The sequence below is a fragment of the Mya arenaria genome, chromosome 15 (assembly GCF_026914265.1).
Source record: "Mya arenaria isolate MELC-2E11 chromosome 15, ASM2691426v1".
NCBI lineage: Eukaryota > Metazoa > Mollusca > Bivalvia > Myida > Myidae > Mya > Mya arenaria.
In genome coordinates, this window is record NC_069136.1 from 7,746,262 (window position 1) to 7,765,400 (window position 19,139).

Here is a 19,139-nt window from a genome sequence, read left to right on the forward strand (position 1 = left end):
GCCACTATGGTGCTGCTATTTAATTATGTTGCTCCTGATGTAATGCAAAAACTTCAGTGATGGTCACAATTTAAAATCATAGTTAATTGAAAGATATTTATATGAAACTTGGTACATAATTTAGTATGTTTAAAATGTGCCATTTGACTATTGAGTCTTGCTACTAAAACAACTAAGAAACATTAACAAAAATTACTGAAATCAGTATTGTTTTCTCTATTATCATTGGTCAAGATATATATATATATATATACATATATGATGAAAATCCAGTATCATAAACAGTTCTGAGCATTAAATTTACTGTGGTATAATTTTCATTCAGGGGAACAGCTGTATGAATATGTTGTGAATTGAAACAAATATTAATTCCACATCTGTAGATAATTCACTAGACTACTGCAAAATCTTAAGGAAATAAGAAATATTAAAGAAGTATATTGAATATTGTGTTTAACTTTCAGGACAACTTCATCCTGCTGAGTCTGTCGGACACACTACACGAGGATGACAGTGGAGAAATCTGGCAGAAGGATGGTTACCCCCTGTCCCCACCCCGTAGTCTTGCCCCTCCCACACCACTAGAGGTGCAACTAAGGCAGTATGAGTAAGTGGTCTTTTGTGTAAAGTTCAGGTGGGCAGGGGCTAAATGCTCTGTCCACAGATAACACTCTGCCCCCTCAACAAAGCCCCACCATAACCACTCTGCCCCTTCAACAAAGCCCCACCATAACCACTCTGCCCCCTCAACAAAGCCCCACCATGACCACTCTGTCCCTTCAACAAAGCCCCACCATGACCACTCTGCCCCCTCAACAAAGCCCCACCATAACCACTCTGCCCCCTCAACAAAGCCCCACCATGACCACTCTGCCCCCTCAACAAAGCCCCACCATAACCACTCTGCCCCCTCAACAAAGCCCCACCATGACCACTCTGCCCCCTCAACAAAGCCCCACCATAACCACTCTGCCCCCTCAACAAATCCCCACCATGACCACTCTGCCCCCTCAACAAATCCCCACCATGACCACTCTGCCCCCTTAACAAATCCCCACCATAACCACTCTGGCCCCTCAACAAATCCCCACCAGGACCACTCTGCCCCCTCAACAAATCTCCACCATGACCACTCTGCCCCCTTAACAAAGCCCCACCATGACCACTCTGCCCCTTCAACAAAGCCCCACCATAACCACTCTGCCCCTTCAACAAAGCCACACCATGACCACTCTGCCCCCTCAACAAAGCCCCACCATAACCACACTGTCCCTTCAACAAAGCCTCACCATGACCAACACCCCATCCCTTGGTATGATAGGTTTTGTAGCATTTTCAGTAACTTGCGTTGACTATTTTAAGATCTCCATTAATGGGGAATGTCATTGACCAAAATTGATGTCAATGTCATTAATTATTCAGAGACCATAGACGTAATGGTGAGGCCTAAAAAAATAAATTGTTTGGTTAGGGTTACATCCTTTTCAAAAACAGGTAGGGTAGGTAGGCTTTATATAAGAATATCATTTTCATCATTGGATAATGGTGTTAAAGTTATCTTCTGGTTTTTTTTGTTTTTTTTTTAGTTTTTCTCTTCTTTTTTTTCAAACTGACTATAAAAACGGTAGGGTCGGCGCCTATTCTGTCTGTAGGGTCGGGTTACCCGAACCAAATGTATTTTTTTTTTTAGGCCTGAGCTTCTTTGAATCATAAAATGACAAAATATGTGTGACATTGAATTTTTCTGATTACTATGTTATCGAAGACAAGAAGACCGATGAATGAATGCTAAAAGGTGGTTCCAAAACCTTTAATTTGTTAAGGTCATCTTATGTGCGATTTATTAAAGGCATTTACCCTGCAAATTATGCTTGACAATGTGCCCAGGGTCAATCAATATGCATGTTGGGTTGAAAGTAGTCTAGTGATATAGGTACCCCCGTCTCATCAAAGATGTTGTGGGTTAGATCCCCACCAAGGGAAGTTTCTCAGAATGGACTCCAATGAAACAGGAGGAAAATGATTCCAGCATGGTTCAATTAGCCAATAAGCCCACATTTTTCATCCCAATAAAGCCCAACAGATTTAGTAAAACTAAGCTAACCCCACAAACAATGCTTGCCTGATTTTACAATGTCAATAAATCTGCATGTATTTTCAGCTGGTATTTTGGAAAGGTCAGTCGTAATGCGTCAGAGGAGTGGCTTCTATCATCAGGCTACCCAAAGGGCTCTTTTCTCGTGCGACAGGGCGAGGCCTCCCCAGGTATGCACAGGATTTATATATGGCATTTAGGGCTACATTGCTTGGACTTGATCAGCATTTCAAAAGGCATAAACTTCACCTTAGGAAAATAGATTGACTTTCACCTTGAAATATATATTACTGTTTTGTTAAATAGTTCCACGCTAGTACACATGTCCTAGCCATCATTTTAATGGGTGTGGCTTGGAGTTTGATCATGTGTATGATAATTGGGTTGTGTGATGTGAAACCATATTCTCTATTTATTATTTTGAGGAAAACATGAAAATACTGTTAATAGGCTGTCGTATAGAAAAGTTTATATAAGAATACAATTTAAAAAGCCTTCTAAGAAACGCTTTTTAGCAAAATTGTGGTGCTATAAATGTCTTCAATAGTCTGCAGAATTTTTCTACCTGAATACAGCTGATAATAATCTACCTTCCCATTTTAGAATTTAGAGAGTGTAATGATTTTTCCCTTTATAGTTAATTTGCTGGGAGAACAATTTCCGAGACTAAGGACACCAGGTGTTGTTCTTCCATATAATTGCCTTCGTGTAAGGATTGATTTCATCGTATGAATTCAGAACCATATTTCGCTACAGTTCAGATCAGGCAGAACATTGGCTAGAAACATGTCCTTTTAGTACGTATACAAGAAGGAAATGTCTTAAACATCCGTGTACAGAGGACTCTGTAATCAGACCGTGATATAAAGCTGTATGTGGCTGGCAGATCATTATCCTCGAAATGCTCAACTAGACAGAAATAATACCCTCACTTAGCCATCAATCCTTATTTATGTAAACCTCAATCTCAAGGCTTTGTGTGGCTTGATGTTTTTTCCGAACATTGCCTTATATGATGGCATGAACTGTCAGTTACATGCCCTCCCCCCGTGGTGTTTCAGCCAAGACATTAAAGCCACCATGAGATAGTGCCAAACAAATTGAATCTCATACATAATAGATATTTCCTGGAACATAGGTCTTTGGAAAAAATATGTTTTGTTGTAATTATTTTTATACTTAATTTGTCTGGCAAGGAAAATTGTGCTTCTGAGCAATTGTTTTCATTATCTGTATTAGATATTTTCAAAACCTCTTATTTTGGGAGAAAAGAAGTCCAATTTCCTTTTCATATAGCTGTGCAATTAATTCAGATTTTCCACCAATGGCCTGAACTTCTTCATTTTTTATATAATCTTATGTAAAATAAAATTAAAAAAACTCTTACATACTTACATACTCATAAATCATTTATTACGCCCTAAAACAGTTTTACAAGGCCCTAATCAGGCTAGTGTGAATTCCCATCACTGTATTCACTCTAGGGTCAATGGTATTATGAGGAAGTGATGTTTTTTGTATGAGGTTATGCAAGAACAATAAGATAGATCGTAAATCACTTGATCCTTCTCTTATGTCAGTCAAATTTGCTTTTACAGCATCCAGTTATCAGGATTTACTCAAACCTTGGACAAATAATTGATATTTACAGGGCTTCTAAACTCCAGTTTTAACCAGGAAATCAGAATTGAGACTTTTCAACTTCAGTCTATTGTACAGTTGTAAACATTGTTTTTTTGCTCAGACATTTGTATTTAAAACTGTAGGAAGTATTTTTAAATGAAGATAAATGACTTTTGAAACAGTTTCAAAAGGGGTCTAAGCCTGCTTTCTGCTTGAACAGACCTTCAGCTACTTTTCTTGATTTACAATTATCAACTATGAGGACCCCTGAATTATATTCCATTCTACTTTGTCAATGTTTTTTGTGTGTCAAACTGGTAATATTGCTTCGTTATATACATCTTGTGTGTTAAAGCAAATTTTGCTGAAAATTAAAATCCATGAAATATAAACCAACTAAAATACCTGTGATAAATATGCTCCAAAATTGACTAGACAGAAATCAGTGGGTGTTAACTTTGTTCTTCTGTTTTCAGACACGTTGACATTGTCAGTTCGCGACTGTGATGAGTTACGTGGGTACCTCGTTAAACACTACAAGATACTCACAAGACGACAGAACAGGACAGAGTATTTCTTTATCACACCGAAACGCATGTTTGACAGCATGTCGGAAATGGTGGAACATTATCTAGGTGCGCATTACTTTTTGAATAGTATTTGTGTTGACAAAGGTATTATTGGATATTTGGCTATTTTTATGAGAGACTTAAGAGACTGAGCATTGATTGTTAGCTACATTCAATTTCCCATACTGTGCTACAAAAAAATTAATTGGAGCGATAAAAATTCATTAAATGGACTGAATGATGTCTTAAATTTAGATTAAACTCTATATAAATTTCCACGGACTTCATTTTGTTTTTAGCTGAAAATTACTGATGTTGAATGGATTATTATTTCAGTACTTGTAAGTGCGTAACTAAAATTGAATGTAGTTGTAATGATAGTCTTCAAGTAGTCTACTTCTCGTGTTCTGACGATAGTGTTATTTCAATCTTTATCATCAATCACAAAAACACTGGAAAGGTTTTAAGAATTTCTCCATTAAGTTTCTGGAAAAAGCTTAATTTGTTAGATTTTATTGAGTTATATGTATATATCTTGGGGCACAATAGGAAATTGTGTCTTGTGGTTCTCAAGGAAATTTGTGTCTCCTTGTCTTCCTAATTGAGGCATGTTACCGTAAATGCACTTCTAGTCATGCGTGTCCTTCACATTGGTAAACAACTAGGTTCTCTGAATCATTCTGGGATCTGTTCAAATCTCAATGTTTACTCAAAATTTGCCAAAAAATGTTCACATCTGCCTTGTAAAACCTAAGGGCCTTTCCTATGCATGTGAGAATGACAGTTTGCCACCATAAAAGGGAAGGATAATTAATCTGGCAAAATTGTGAAATCTGCATGATTATAGAGATTTTCACAATGGAGAATGGGTGAGACAATATGACCTTGTGGGTGTCAAGGCAAAGGGTGAAATTGAATATGCTGCCATTTGTGTGCGAAAATGAACACCGCCTACCATTGCCTGACAGGACAAATACGGTAATTGTCAGACAAAGATAGGAAGATAATTAAGTTATTGAATAGGTTTCAGGACTTTTTATCTGAAGATAGATGTTCAGCTGTAATTTTACATGGAATTGCTTTTTAATATAATTTATTTAATTTAGCTAATCAATATGAAGATATTTAAACTGACACCGGTGAGCCTTGGAAAAATATTAAGAAACAAGTGACTTCCAGGCTTTTATTATTTCAGACAAACAGGCTTAGCAAACAAAAACCTGAATTGTGAATCATGTGCTGTTATAAACAGTTCAGAAACAAGTATTGTAAAAAAAAGGAGGTGATTTAATTATTTTGAAGAAAACAATATGAACAATGCAGATAATAATGCAGTGTGTTTGCGTCCATGCCCAAATAAGTTGTTTTAATGCACCAACTTTTTCATTACAGAGAGAATATTATAATTCTTCTACTGTCATTTTTCTCCCAAAGAAAGTTTTTTTGACATGCATCATGCCAGATAGAGACTGATGTTCACAGAGGAGAATTCAGATAAATGTAACATTTGATATTGGACATTATTGGCGGACATTATTGGCCCGTCTATGTGATTGATAGAGCTATCTGTCATGGTGGAATTTAAGACCTAAAAATGTGTTAGAATGCACTTGGGAGATACCATGTTACCATGCCCTCATACATATTCATTTACTTTATGTTTCAAACAAATCTGTCAATTTCAGGAAACAAAAAGTAGTTTTTGCTATCTAGAAAGTGAATATACTGTGTGAAATAAAACATACTTAAAAAACAATCAAGTTGTATATCTGCTGAATAAACAGCAAAAAAGAATCCATATAAATCTGAATTTATTTAAATGTACAGTTTCTAAGGTCCTGCCCAAAGGTGCTCTTCACAATGCCTGGATACAGTAATACATATTTTTTTTATTTTAAATATATATATTATTTTTTTTATTATTATTTATTTTAGTCAAAATAGTGAATATATGTCATTTAAAAAATTATTCCACAATTTTTCATGAAAGAAAATTAGTATAATATATAAATAGATATAAGGTGAACATGTGCAAAAAATCATCAATTCCAAACGGACCTAATCAATAGAGCATAGTTCCTAAAATAATTGAGATAATCTAATAATTTTTACTGTTCTGATAAGGTAAGATTCCCATCTACAAGAAAAATATAACTTTTATGCTAGTAAGATTGACCTTTACGGCATATTCAAACAAAATGTACCGACCAGAAGCTGAAATTCGCCATTACGAAAGAACCGGGAGGTTGAAAAACAACGGATTTTTCCCCCCTAAAACACGTTAAAAACAGACTGACATGCAAACTTTCCGTATGCATTACAAAGAGAAGCTTAAAATATCATTCTTACCATTAAAAACTCGTTGAGTAAGACGCGTATTTATCCAGATCGAACGTTTTTTGTTGCAGTGTTTTTACTTTCACTTCGAGTTTTGACCTTGACCGCGCACTCGGCTATGACTTAACTACACGAAGCGTTTTCATTGGACGGCTACCATCGACTTTCCTTGTTTTATTGACGTAACTGGAAAAACATTCAAATGTTATCCAAAGTGAAAGTAGAAATACTGCAACAAAGAACGTTCTATTTATAGCATAAAAGTTATATTTTTCTTGTAATTAAAAATCTTACCTTATCAAAACAGTAAAAATTATTAGATAATCTCAATTATTTTAGGAAAGTCTATGCTCTATTGATTAGGTCCGTTTGGAATTGATGATTTTTTGCACATGTTTACCTTATATTTATTTATATATTATACTAATTTTCTTTCATGAAAAATTGTGGAATAATTTTTTAGATGACATATATTCACTATTTTGACCAAAATAAATAATAAAAAAAATTAAAAAAATTATTTAAAAAAAAAATAAAAAATTAAAAAAAAAAAAAATATATATATATATATATATATATATTACTGTATCCAGCAATGTGACAACACCTTTGGTCCTGCCTAGAAATGTGAAAATAGCAGTTGTATTACCATACTTGCTAAAGTTCAAAGTTGAAAGTTTATTGTTCAAAAGGCCTCCGGCCCATGCTATAAGTATGTACGTCTTTTATTGCCTGCCAAAAGGAGTGTAGTTCTGTTTTATTTCCATAAACAAGCACAATGTGACAGTTTTCAGAATTCACTATTTGTAGTGAAAATGCCGCATTCTGTTATTTTTAAGTAGAAAAAAACTGATCGGCAGTTAAGTTGACATTTGAGTGTGAATTTGTCTACTGGGTGCTGGAGAGCGTGGGAATATGTGGTCTTCTGGAATGTTCCTGGCCTTCTAACTATCATGAAAGGTTACTCCCTGCAGTAATGGTGCATAATAGCCACAGATTAACCCTAGATTGCCCGGAGTTAATACGGTGTAATATTCTTCTATTACCTCTTCCTGCTTGAAGTGCCCTGTCTCTTAACTCTGTTCACCGATTTCCCCTAGATATTAAGGGTGATCTGATATTGAGAGTTGGTTGTCTATTATTATTATAAGTTTATCTATTTAAAAAAAAGTTGAAGTATTAAAATAACAAGGTGTCGTCTTAAGCATCATTGATGGCGCCGTTTGCAATAACCTTAACCTTGGCCATAGTTAGCATCATTGATGGCACCATTTGCAATAACCTTAACCTTGGCCATAGTTAGCATCATTGATGGCACCATTTGCAATAACCTTAACCTTGGCCATAGTTAGCATCATTGATGGCACCGTTTGCAATAACCTTAACCTTGGCCATAGTGTGCATCATTGATGGCGCCGTTTGCAAAAACCTAAACCTTGGCCATAGTAAGCATCATTGATGGCACCATTTGCAATAACCTTAACCTTGGCCATAGTAAGCATCATTGATGGCACCGTTTGCAATAACCTTAACCTTGGCCATAGTGTGCATCATTGATGGCGCCGTTTGCAAAAACCTAAACCTTGGCCATAGTTAGCATCATTGATGGCACCGTTTGCAATAACCTTAACCTTGGCCATAGTTAGCATCATTGATGGCACCGTTTGCAATAACCTTAACCTTGGCCATAGTTAGCATCATTGATGGCGCCGTTTGCAATAACCTTAACCTTGGCCATAGTTAGCATCATTGATGGCGCCGTTTGCAATAACCTTAACCTTGGCCATAGCTCAAAAACTGATTAAAACATTGTACACATATAATTATGCACATGTATATCAAGGCCAATAACTCTGATTTTAATCATTTCTTAGTTATGTCTGATGTTTGACTGAAAACAACAACAGTCAATTTCCCGATCAGAGGGCTCTGCAACACGCTTGTTGTTATTCATATCATTCGTTTAACACGTGAACAATTTGTTTTTCATGCAAAATATTGCTGTGCTGTCACCATAGTGCAAGAACTTAGATTCTGCATAATTGATTATAGATATATAGAAGTAGTTAGTAGCTGCTATTGCATTAAGGTGACGTGCCCTTAGTTTGCTTAGGTGGACAATATTCATGTTTATTCAAAAGGTTGATTAGTTTGATGCGCACAATTTATTTCTTGTTAAATGAGAGTGTACCGTAATTATTTTGTTATTCCCTTCTTTTGGTGAGTGCAGATGGACTTATTTTCTTGGTTGAGTCAATTGTGCTGTTCCCTGTCTTTGGTATAGGACCTGCAACTGGAGGACTTATTATACTCTATTTTATTATTGATGAAATCCCAAACAGCTTTAATTTACTTAATTTTAATGATTTATTCCCCTCTTTCAGAGAGCGCAGACGGCCTCTGTTGTAGGTTGAGTCAGGTGTGCAGCAAGCCGCGTTCTCTGTCATGGGCACAGGACCGAGGAAAGGAAGACGACTATTCGACTCACCGAGACACAGTTACACTAGTCCGACGCCTCGGTAGTGGACAGTTTGCTGACGTCTGGGAAGGTAACACCTGATTTGGCAATGGGCTTTATTATTTCTAGAACAATACAGTTGGTCATTTTTTCATGATTTTTGGTTTTGAGCTCATAATCCTCCTACTTAACAGATGTTGGTAATTTAATTTTTATTCCCCTATTCGAAGAAGAGGGGTATATATTGCTTTGCACATGTCGGTTGGTAGGTCGGATATGGAAGTTGGGCCTGACCAGTAGATGACTTCTATTGTTTTGGGGGGTCATCGGGCCAAAGGTCAAGGTCAGTGACCTTGATTGGTTAAAGGTTGTCCGATTAATAATTCGACAATGCCTGCACCCATGGCCCTCAAACTTGACTTGGAGGTTGGGCCTGACAAGTAGATGACCCCTATTGATTTTAGGGGTCATTGGGCTAAAGGTCAAGGTCACAGTGACCTTGAATGATAAAAGGTTGTCCGAGTGATTACTTAACAATGCCTGCACCCATGGCCCTCAAACTTGACTTGGAGGTTGGACCTGACCAGTAGATGAACCCTATTGATTTAAGGGGTCAAAGGTCAAGGTCAAGGTGACTTTGAATGTGAAAAGTGTTCAAGTGATAACTCGACAATGCGTGCACCCTTGGCCCTCGAACTTGCCTTATGATTTTAGGGGTCATTGGGTCAAAATTCAAGGTCACAGTGACCTTGAATGGAAAAAGCTTGTCTGTGTAATAACTTGACAATGCCTGCACCCATGGCCCTCAAACTTGACATTCAAGTTTTTGGTGACTTACTGATGACTCCTATGGATTTTGAGGTCATAGAGTCAAAGGACATGGTCATAACATGCTCTATCCTCACACTTTGAATGGTCATAATCTTAAAACTACCTCAACGGCATCCAATTTTTGTGACAAATCAGCTGTCATTTAGGTCCATGCATATTTCATTCAATTGTCCATATAATTCTGACAACATGGTGCTCGGGGGGGGGGGGGGGGGGGGGCATAATGTTTGACAAACATCTCTTGTTCTCTAAGTTTTAATTGTGATCTGTCATTTAATCTCATTTTTTTTATGATCGGTCATTCAATAAAACCGGATTTAGTTCAATTCTACCAAATGAATATGATACAGGTAGTTCTTACCACAAAGTAGCTGACTGTTTTTTTATCATGTGCATGATTTTTTAACTGGTGACTTGATAAATTTGATACCAATTAATTAGTATTATAAAAGAAATATATTATCAGTAAGTTAAGCTCAGCCATTTTAAGCTTCTTAGAGTATTTGATCAGCTCAAGAGGACAAATTTATCACATGTTAAGCTCATTCCATTAGAATTTGGATTCCACTGACAACATAGCACTTTACCTTTCAATACAGTGTGATGTTTTTGAATATTTGGTTTAATGTAATCCATCATTAAATACAAAACAATGCTTCTGGTGAAATTTTATTTTAAAAGTTTGAATATTTTTAAAGTTTTTACTTTTCAGGGTTTTTTTATATGGACTTTACATTTTTTAAGGAACAAATTAATAACATTGCCTTAGAATCATCGTTAAATTTTGTTTTATTACCCACTTTTAATGCCGTCCGTCCGTCCGTGTGTCCGGCTCAATAACTCGTGTCCGGGCTGTAACTTTCCCTTGTATGGACAGATTTGAAATAACTTGCCACATGTGTTCCACATTCCAAGACTGTGACAGCTCTTGTTATATCATGTATCATAATAATAGCATCATTATGGTGTTATTCAATAACGTAATCCATGCAAAAATGATATAATGGTTTTAATAGTTATGATATAAATTAAACTTAGAAATAATCTGGATGTTTATAATTAAAATGCACATATATATATATGTCTTTGCATCTTAATGATGAATAATTCACCTGAACCATATTGATTTCATGAACAGTAATAGTAGCAACAAACATCAGTTGAAGTAGTTGAGAATTTGATCAAAAGCTGAAAGATAATAAATATATCTTCTTTGAATTGTTTTGTTTGTATTTCTTTGATTTTCATCTTGGAATGTTTTCCCTTGCAGCAAAATGGAATCATCAGGATGTTGCAGTGAAAATCCAGCGTCAGGATACCGTAAAAATGGCAGCGTTTCTTGACGAAGCCCAAATATTAAAGACTTTAGATCACCCAAACATCCTTAAATTGCTGGCAGTGTGTTGTGTGAAGGAGCCGGTTTATCTAGTCACAGAATATCTTGAAAATGGCCGACTGTCTCTGTACCTGCGGGAGGGGAAGGGGAGCGAACTCAAGTTATCGCAACTCTTGTGGATTTGTGCTCAGGTAGGGAACACAGGTTACCTCCCTTAAGTTTTACAACAGCATATTTTGTTTGTGAATGAGAGAATGTTACAGTGTCTTTCTCTCTCAGATTCATTCAGTTCACTTTCACTTTAGCAATGCCTGTAAAATTTAAGTGTGATTTTTTGGAAGTGGGGTGGGGAATGACCTGTACCCTTGAAATAGGAATTTTTATGCCCCCTGAAGGTGGGCATATTAAAATCGCACCGTCCGTCCGTCCTTATGTCCGTCCATGTGTCCGGCTCAATAACTCGTGTCCGGGCTGCAACTTTCCCTTGTATGGACAGATTTTAAAATAACTTGCCACATGTGTTCGGCATACCAAGACGACATGTCGCGTGCAAGAACCGTGTCCCTACCTCTTAGGTCAAGGTCACACTTGTTTATTCACAATGGAATGCTGCATTTAAGGACATAGAGTATAGGTTGTTGTGTCCGGGCTGTAACTTTCCCTTGTATGGCCAGATTTGAAAATAACTTGCCACATGTGTTTGACATACCAAGACGACGTGTCGCGTGCAAGAACCGTGTCCCTACCTCTTAGGTACATAAGAATGTAGGTTGTCAAGTATGGGTGGTATTTTTTATGTTCAGAGGCAATTTAAAATAACTTGCCATATGTATTTGTTTGATCTTTAACTTTTCATGTACTGACCTTGTTCATAGGTCAATGTCACATTCGGGGGCATTCGTGACATACTGTGACAGCTCTTGTTTGTATTGTTTTTTGTTTGTTTATTAAAGTGAGATTTTTAAATAATTATGTACATGTTTGTTTGATTTAAAGTGGATAATTGTTTCAGTGCAAGATAGATATTTCACTTAAGTGAACACTCACAAAATATATTTTTCAAGAGTGAAGTAGTCACTTTTGGTTATCATGAGATGAAACTTGTTGCTATCTTTCACTGAAACAAATAAATTTTATTTTTATTATATGCCTTAATTGGAGTTAAAAGTCATGTAATTACACTTTTTTAGGAAAAGTTGCAATTTGTATGCACATGTAATGTCATTGTGGAAATGACATTGTTGAATTTTGTCCTAGCATTGTGCACTCTAGTTTGATTTGGAACTGAGAGGTGGCTAAAATTTCAAACCGTTGAATGAAACAATGACATATACATTGCTACTTCTTTGATAAATCTCAAGAAAGCTCAGTAAAGCATATTATAACTCAATTATACTCTTTCTAACTTTTTTATTTGATGGCTTTTATACCTTCAATAACAATAAAACAGAACTTCTTCAGCTGAAATAAAAAGAAGTCAATAATCATTTATTTTGAGTTACACTAAACCCTGTTCACTTCCATGGGTTGTTTTGAATTATTTGTCTAGACCAGATCATCTTGGCTTCATCATTTATCTGCTTTATTGACATCTTCAATGTTTTTCTAGCCTATTAATGCTAATTACATGTTCAGGGTAATATCATTTGCACAGCGTGAAGAACAAAAAGAAATCATTGAGCTAGACTGTTTTATGATAAATGTAACTGTTATTCCGTGGTTGACAGTAATAAAGACAGCAGGAGAGGATGTGGTGTGTAATTTGGGTTATTTTTGGCATTATTCTGTCTAACATAATGAATATTCATTGACTTGTTTTATAATTTTACTCAGCAAAGCAAAAGAAGCAGTCCATACAAAAAGGAATTGCATGAAAAATGGAAATTACATAAAAGTTAACTAGAAAGAAAATCACTCGCATCTAACTTTCAATATGTTGCAGGTTGGGGACGCATTATCTCACATCCACGTTTCACTATGTTGCAGGTTGCGGACGCGTTATCTCACATCCATGTTTCACTATGTTGCAGGTTGTGGACGCTTTATCTCACATCCATGTTTCCCTATGTTGCAGGTTGCGAACACATTATCTCACATCCATGTTTCCCTATGTTGCAGGTTGCGGACGCGTTATCTTACATGGAGAAGGAGAAGTTTATCCACCGCAACCTCGGTGCTCGTAATGTTCTAGTTGGGGAGAAAAACAAGGTCAAGGTTGCGGGTTTTGGCATGACCAAGTGTGCTGATGACCCAGACTTCAACTTTAGACGAGGTGGGAGCCAAGTCAATGTGGAGATTTAAGTTTTTGCACTGGTCTTGTTTTTACCCTGTTTGTTTGTTTTTTTAAAAAGGGTAAAAAAAAAAGTAGTATAGCCTTGTTTATGTTGTCAGAAAGTAGTTGTTGTTGGTTTTGTAGCCATGCTGTTGTCAGGCGTGTGCAAACAAAAATTATGTTGGTCAGTACTTAATAACCTTTAAAGATGAACCTGATGCACATGTAAACTCTTGTAAGAGCTGTTGACAATGGCTGGCCATGCTCTTGTAAGAGCTGTTGACAATGGCTGGCCATGCTCTTGTAAGAGCTGTTGACAATGGCTGGCCATGCTCTTGTAAGAGCTGTTGACAATGGCTGGCCATGCTCTTGTAAGAGCTGTTGACAATGGCTGGCCATGCTCTTGTAAGAGCTGTTGACAATGGCTGGCCATGCTCTTGTAAGAGCTGTTGACAATGGCTGGCCATGCTCTTGTAAGAGCTGTTGACAATGGCTGGCCATGCTCTTGTAAGAATAAAAGAACTAGTTTCTTACCATGAGTAACATGAAATTTATTAAGCACGAACCCAAGTCCTCTTATATACGGTACCATATTTTACCTCTGTAGTAAATGCTCAGGGGCAGGGGAGGGTTGGGGGGGGGGGGGGTGTCTAATAAAGGAACTTGAAGAAAACTTAATCTGATTGAAAACTTTTAAAGACCTGTCTTTTTCCTTAGTAAATGTCGTATTGGTGGCCATTTAACTTCAAATGCCACTTTCCGGTACTACAGTAGTATACATAAAACTAACATGAAACCAATTTGTTTTATAAGCAGTGTGCATGCCTGAGGGTTCAATTTGAAAGGCTTTTATTAGGATAAATACAGTAGTGATATATGTGTACCAACTGTTCTCCAGGTCTGAAGATGGCAATTAAATGGATGGCTCCTGAGGTATTACTGTATAATAAGTATGGGTCAAGGGCAGATGTCTGGTCATTCGGCATTCTCATGACAGAAGTGCTCACCTATGGCAAAGAACCTTATGAAGGTATGTGATTTTTTATGGTGCTTGATTGTTAATCTATACAATACACAGTTAAGTAGACAATAAGAATGGATTTTTATCTGTCTATTTGAAGAATAAGGAGTACCTTAGCGTCGGCATCATATTTAAGTTAAGGTTTTGCAAATAAACACTTTTGTCATTATCTCAGCAAATACATAAGTTATTGTATTGAAACTAAAGATATGTGTTCCTAACTGTCCAACCTACTTTATCATTGAGGTTAGATTTAAACCTCTTTCTTGGATTTTTTTAAACCAAAACAAAAAAACCTCTTTGGATTAAGCTAAGGTCACTATTTTTGTTTACCAATGGTTTGCGTTATATTTACTTCTTAAGCCTATTATAGTGTCGAGAAATCGGGGCCAGACTACCTTTTACTTAATATAGTCTGATTACAAGCATGACTCTTCTAGTTTTTAATAATTGTTAAACCTTTTTATCAAAATTCTATTTAATCAAGTATGTATATTGGCAAATAGGCTCTGCTATTTGTAACTTGCTGGCTTAAATGAAATATTTTCTTATAATCTGTGTACAGGTATGGGAGGGAAGGAGGCGTTTGAGCAGGTGCAGCAGGGTTATCGAATGCCCCAGCCTGATGGCTGCCCCTTGGAGGTGTATGACGTGATCCGCTCCTGCTGGAGCACCAACCCACCGTCCCGCCCGACCTTTGACTTCCTAAACACCTTTCTACATGACCAGCACAAACCCTCATGACCCAAGCACCCCCAGGTCCAAAACTGAGTCCCTTTGTGACTTGTACACTATTTTCCTTCAGTGACAATGCGGCCCTCTTAAACAAGCGTATCACAATAAAGAGGATCGAAAACACAAGTATACAATTATATTCATTTAAAAATTTAAATTAAAAGTTATCTTGAAAATTCTACAAACTTTGTCTGAAGTGACCAGTTCAAGATGTTTACTGAATTAAGTGCTCTGAGCAATATGGTAGAAACTCCATATAAGCACAAAAGGGGCTACATCTATCTTGCACTAAGAACTTGATTTTATTACAACTGTCGATTGGAGATCTAAACAGGTAATCCTACAATATTTGATGCTAAGACAGGGCCATGATCCCTATGTGACTTGTAGATGAATGTGATTGTTATAATTTTCACATTACCCTCTTAAAACCCTTGATAGACTCCCTCCTTAGCCTCTAGTGTCACTGTTGTGAATTTATTCTCTGACGCTTTCATGGAGGCTCTAAATTTTAGTATAAATACCATCAATGTGGCTTTTGGTGTCTATGACAACTGGAATGTGGAAGAATAAAAAACTTACCCAAAATCTGAAAAGTATGTAAAAGCCAAAAACGTTTTAGTTGAAAGCAGAAGCCCATAGGATCCACTACAAGCTACGTCCAATACTTGACAACAAGCCTGGACTGGGAAAAGTAGATTTGCAAAGTATGTAGTTTTGATGCAGGCATTTAAAGGCCGAGGATGGTACACAGATAATGACAAATAAGTCATATATGACAAATAGGTTCACCTGTGAAAAGTTTTCCTTACGTTTGAAAGTAAGTTGAGATTGGGAAGGCAATGATTTTGTGTCGGAAAAACAAAGATCCTGAAGAATACGAGGCTACGCTTATTGGTTGTGAGAATCGGGGCGAGGAAGCCCAAGTTTATTGTCACAAGGGATACTCCACATTTACACAGTCTTCTGTGTTCTGAAGGACATGTGTTCACTGTTCTATATTGATATACATGTTATGATGTAAATGTCATCCTTGTTTAGTGCTTTGCTTTTCTTTTTAGACGGAAGAAAGAACACTTTGAAATGTTGTGATATCTTTGAACTCTCTCTATATATATATATAAAATTATATAATTATCTTTTTTTTCATGTTTTATGTTGTACAGTTGTATTCGTATTGTTGTGACTTACAAAAAGATGGGCATGAACAAGGTGCATTGTGTTTGTACAGCATGTAAAGAATATTTGACTGTATTCGATCATCATAAAGAAGTATTTACATGATTGTTATATAGCTGTGTTGTTTCATCCAAAAGTATGTATTAGAAAAACCACACCATTATCATCTGTTTTATTTTGAGGCCAGTTCAGAAAACAAATGGCATCGCACTTGTTAAATAGTATAGAAATATTTCAAACTGAACCTGAGAACATGAGAAAAAACCTGAACAAATTGTGGAAAAGTGAGGATTGGAATAAAAGGTGTGAAAACTGCACATCATGGCAGCTTTGTGTGTGAAAACGTGAATTGTGTGAGAAGCAGGATGTCTGTGTGAAAACAGGATCTTGTCTGAAAATGTGATTTTTGTGTGAAAAAAGGATCTTGTCTGAAAACATGATTTTTGTGTGAAAATACTGTATAAATGGCAGAGTTTTAAAGAGGCGCGGGGAGATTTTATCTGTGATAAAAACAATTCCTTCCCTCCATGGAAATTAAGGCAGACTAATTGTTTGTTTTACACACACATTTCTTAATTTAGTTCAATTGTTTTATTTCATGAAATACATGTATGTAACTATGTTCTGTTGTAATATTTTTCTTCTAATTGGCATTAGATTTTTGTTATTTCATGAAAGTAACATGTTTAACATAGAAATGACCCCTTGTTTCTCTGACTTGTCAAACATTTGTTGAAAGATTTTGAAATTTGAAGCCTGGAGATAAAAATATTCGGGTTTTCTCAGATTAATCGGGTTTCAATAGACAAAAGTTACTTAAGAAATAAAAGATTCAATGACCTGTGACAGCAGCTGAAATACAACCTTTTTATTTGTACTGGCATTGGAAAACCCCATTTATGTGATTTCTGCATAACATTTTATAAGCTTGTTCAAGTATATTTGAAAACTTGACACATGTGCATTATTTCTACTTCATCTTGACAATGTTTGTGATTATGGTATTTTACAAAAATCATTTAGCATAATGTGTTCATGTTTGAATGATAACATTATTTAACTGATAAATGCATGTAAAATGGAACCCTTCATAGCTGTTCTCTATTTGTCATAGGTGGTATGTAGTGAATATTATGATTGTCGCTTCATATACGGGGCTGTATCACTTCCATGTGTTTGCCTAATGGTCATATCGCAAGAGACCGAAGGTCAAGTGTGGCGTGTCTTTGTGCAAGCAACAAGAAGTGAAACAAACCCACACATCAACCTACTAACACAGTATAGATTTTATTTCTTACCTTTTAAGTGTTTTTTAAAAATAAAAATGATAATAGTTTTCAATTCTATGAAAAACATCCTATTTCTTACGTGTATTATTGTGAAAGTAGATTTACACATGTGAAAAGCTCCTGTGTGGTACGCAATCTGAAAACACTGCATGTAATACAGGTTCGTTTTCCTGGCCCCAATTTCTTGAAACTTCTAAAGTCCCTTATAACAGGATTAAGCTACGATCTCAATTTTTGTTTTTCAATAATTTTTGTAATACTTACTTCTTTCTTTAACGGTTTTTATACCTAAGATAGGAATTAACTTGATATTAATCACAATAAACCATTTTTCATTCATCAAAATTCAATTTAAGTATGTATTTCGGCTAATTGAAATAAGCTAATTAAGCGTGTTAAGCCTAAGAAGTTTCGAGAAATTGTGGCCTGTTTGCATATTTTATATTTAAATCATGCAATATTTTAGAAGAAAATTTAACAGGTATAAAATTTAACAGGTATGAAATAACTGGTTATCTAACACAAAGAAATGGCTATAAAAGAATTTGTCAGTTTTAGCTTACATCTAAAATCTAAGAAATTGTACCCTGTATACCATTGTATTTAAATATGCTATATAATCATCTGTCAGTATATTCCATGTGTGTTTAAACTAAAATGGAAGAAATTATTTCATGAAAAAAAAACACTAGAAGATGGACAGAAAAAAATCACTTGTTTATGCGTAATTCACCGGTTATCACTCTGCGCCCATTTATTGACATTTTCATGGAACACTGCAGCACTTTTAAGGTGACATATCCACAACTATCAGGGTCTTCATCCCAATATGAGATTACACTCTCTCATGAACACATTGCTTCATTTGGGAATCTTTCTGCTCACATTCATCTGTATTCATTGGCATTTAACTAATCATTCATTCAAATTAGGTCCTATTGGCACATGAAAGCAGTTGGAAACAGCCTTTGACCACAAAATTTAGAGTTTATGATGTACATTTTTTTACCCTCTGTGAACAAAATTTGGAGTAATTTACTTGCATGGATGTCCATTTTCTTTAGGGGTGGGGAGGGGGGGGGGATTTTTATGCTTCATATATTATGATGTTACCTAATGACTAAACATTTGAATTCCTAAATGTAAAACCATAACTTTGTTTTTTGTTAATAAGGGTAAAAAAAATCTTTCTACTTGATAATTTAAATCTGGATTTATTTTTTTTCACAGGAAATTATTGCGTTTAATTTCTTTCTTATGAGATTTAGCCTAATTCTTTAAATGAAACACCTGTTAGTAATGTGGGTACTTCACTGTAAACAAATATGCTCATATGTTGAGGGAACATTTAAACATTCTAAAACATACATACATGAAACCTTATTAGTATATAA

The 19,139-nt window shown here is 35.9% G+C and overlaps 1 protein-coding gene across 3 annotated transcripts in view; it reads left to right on the top strand.

Moving 5' to 3' along the window:
- LOC128220025 (tyrosine-protein kinase SRK3-like) overlaps window positions 1–18,813 on the top strand; it is a 54,466-nt gene extending 35,653 nt beyond the window's left edge. For all 3 annotated transcript variants that reach the window (XM_052928265.1, XM_052928264.1, XM_052928267.1), the window contains 8 exons: window positions 465–607; window positions 2,162–2,265; window positions 4,195–4,353; window positions 9,009–9,173; window positions 11,184–11,440; window positions 13,368–13,521; window positions 14,420–14,551; window positions 15,108–18,813. In XM_052928265.1, coding sequence (XP_052784225.1) covers window positions 465–607; window positions 2,162–2,265; window positions 4,195–4,353; window positions 9,009–9,173; window positions 11,184–11,440; window positions 13,368–13,521; window positions 14,420–14,551; window positions 15,108–15,286 — 1,293 coding nt within the window. In that variant the 3' untranslated portion in view covers window positions 15,287–18,813. The remainder of the gene's footprint in view (window positions 1–464; window positions 608–2,161; window positions 2,266–4,194; window positions 4,354–9,008; window positions 9,174–11,183; window positions 11,441–13,367; window positions 13,522–14,419; window positions 14,552–15,107) is intronic.
- Window positions 18,814–19,139: the final 326 nt, after the last annotated feature.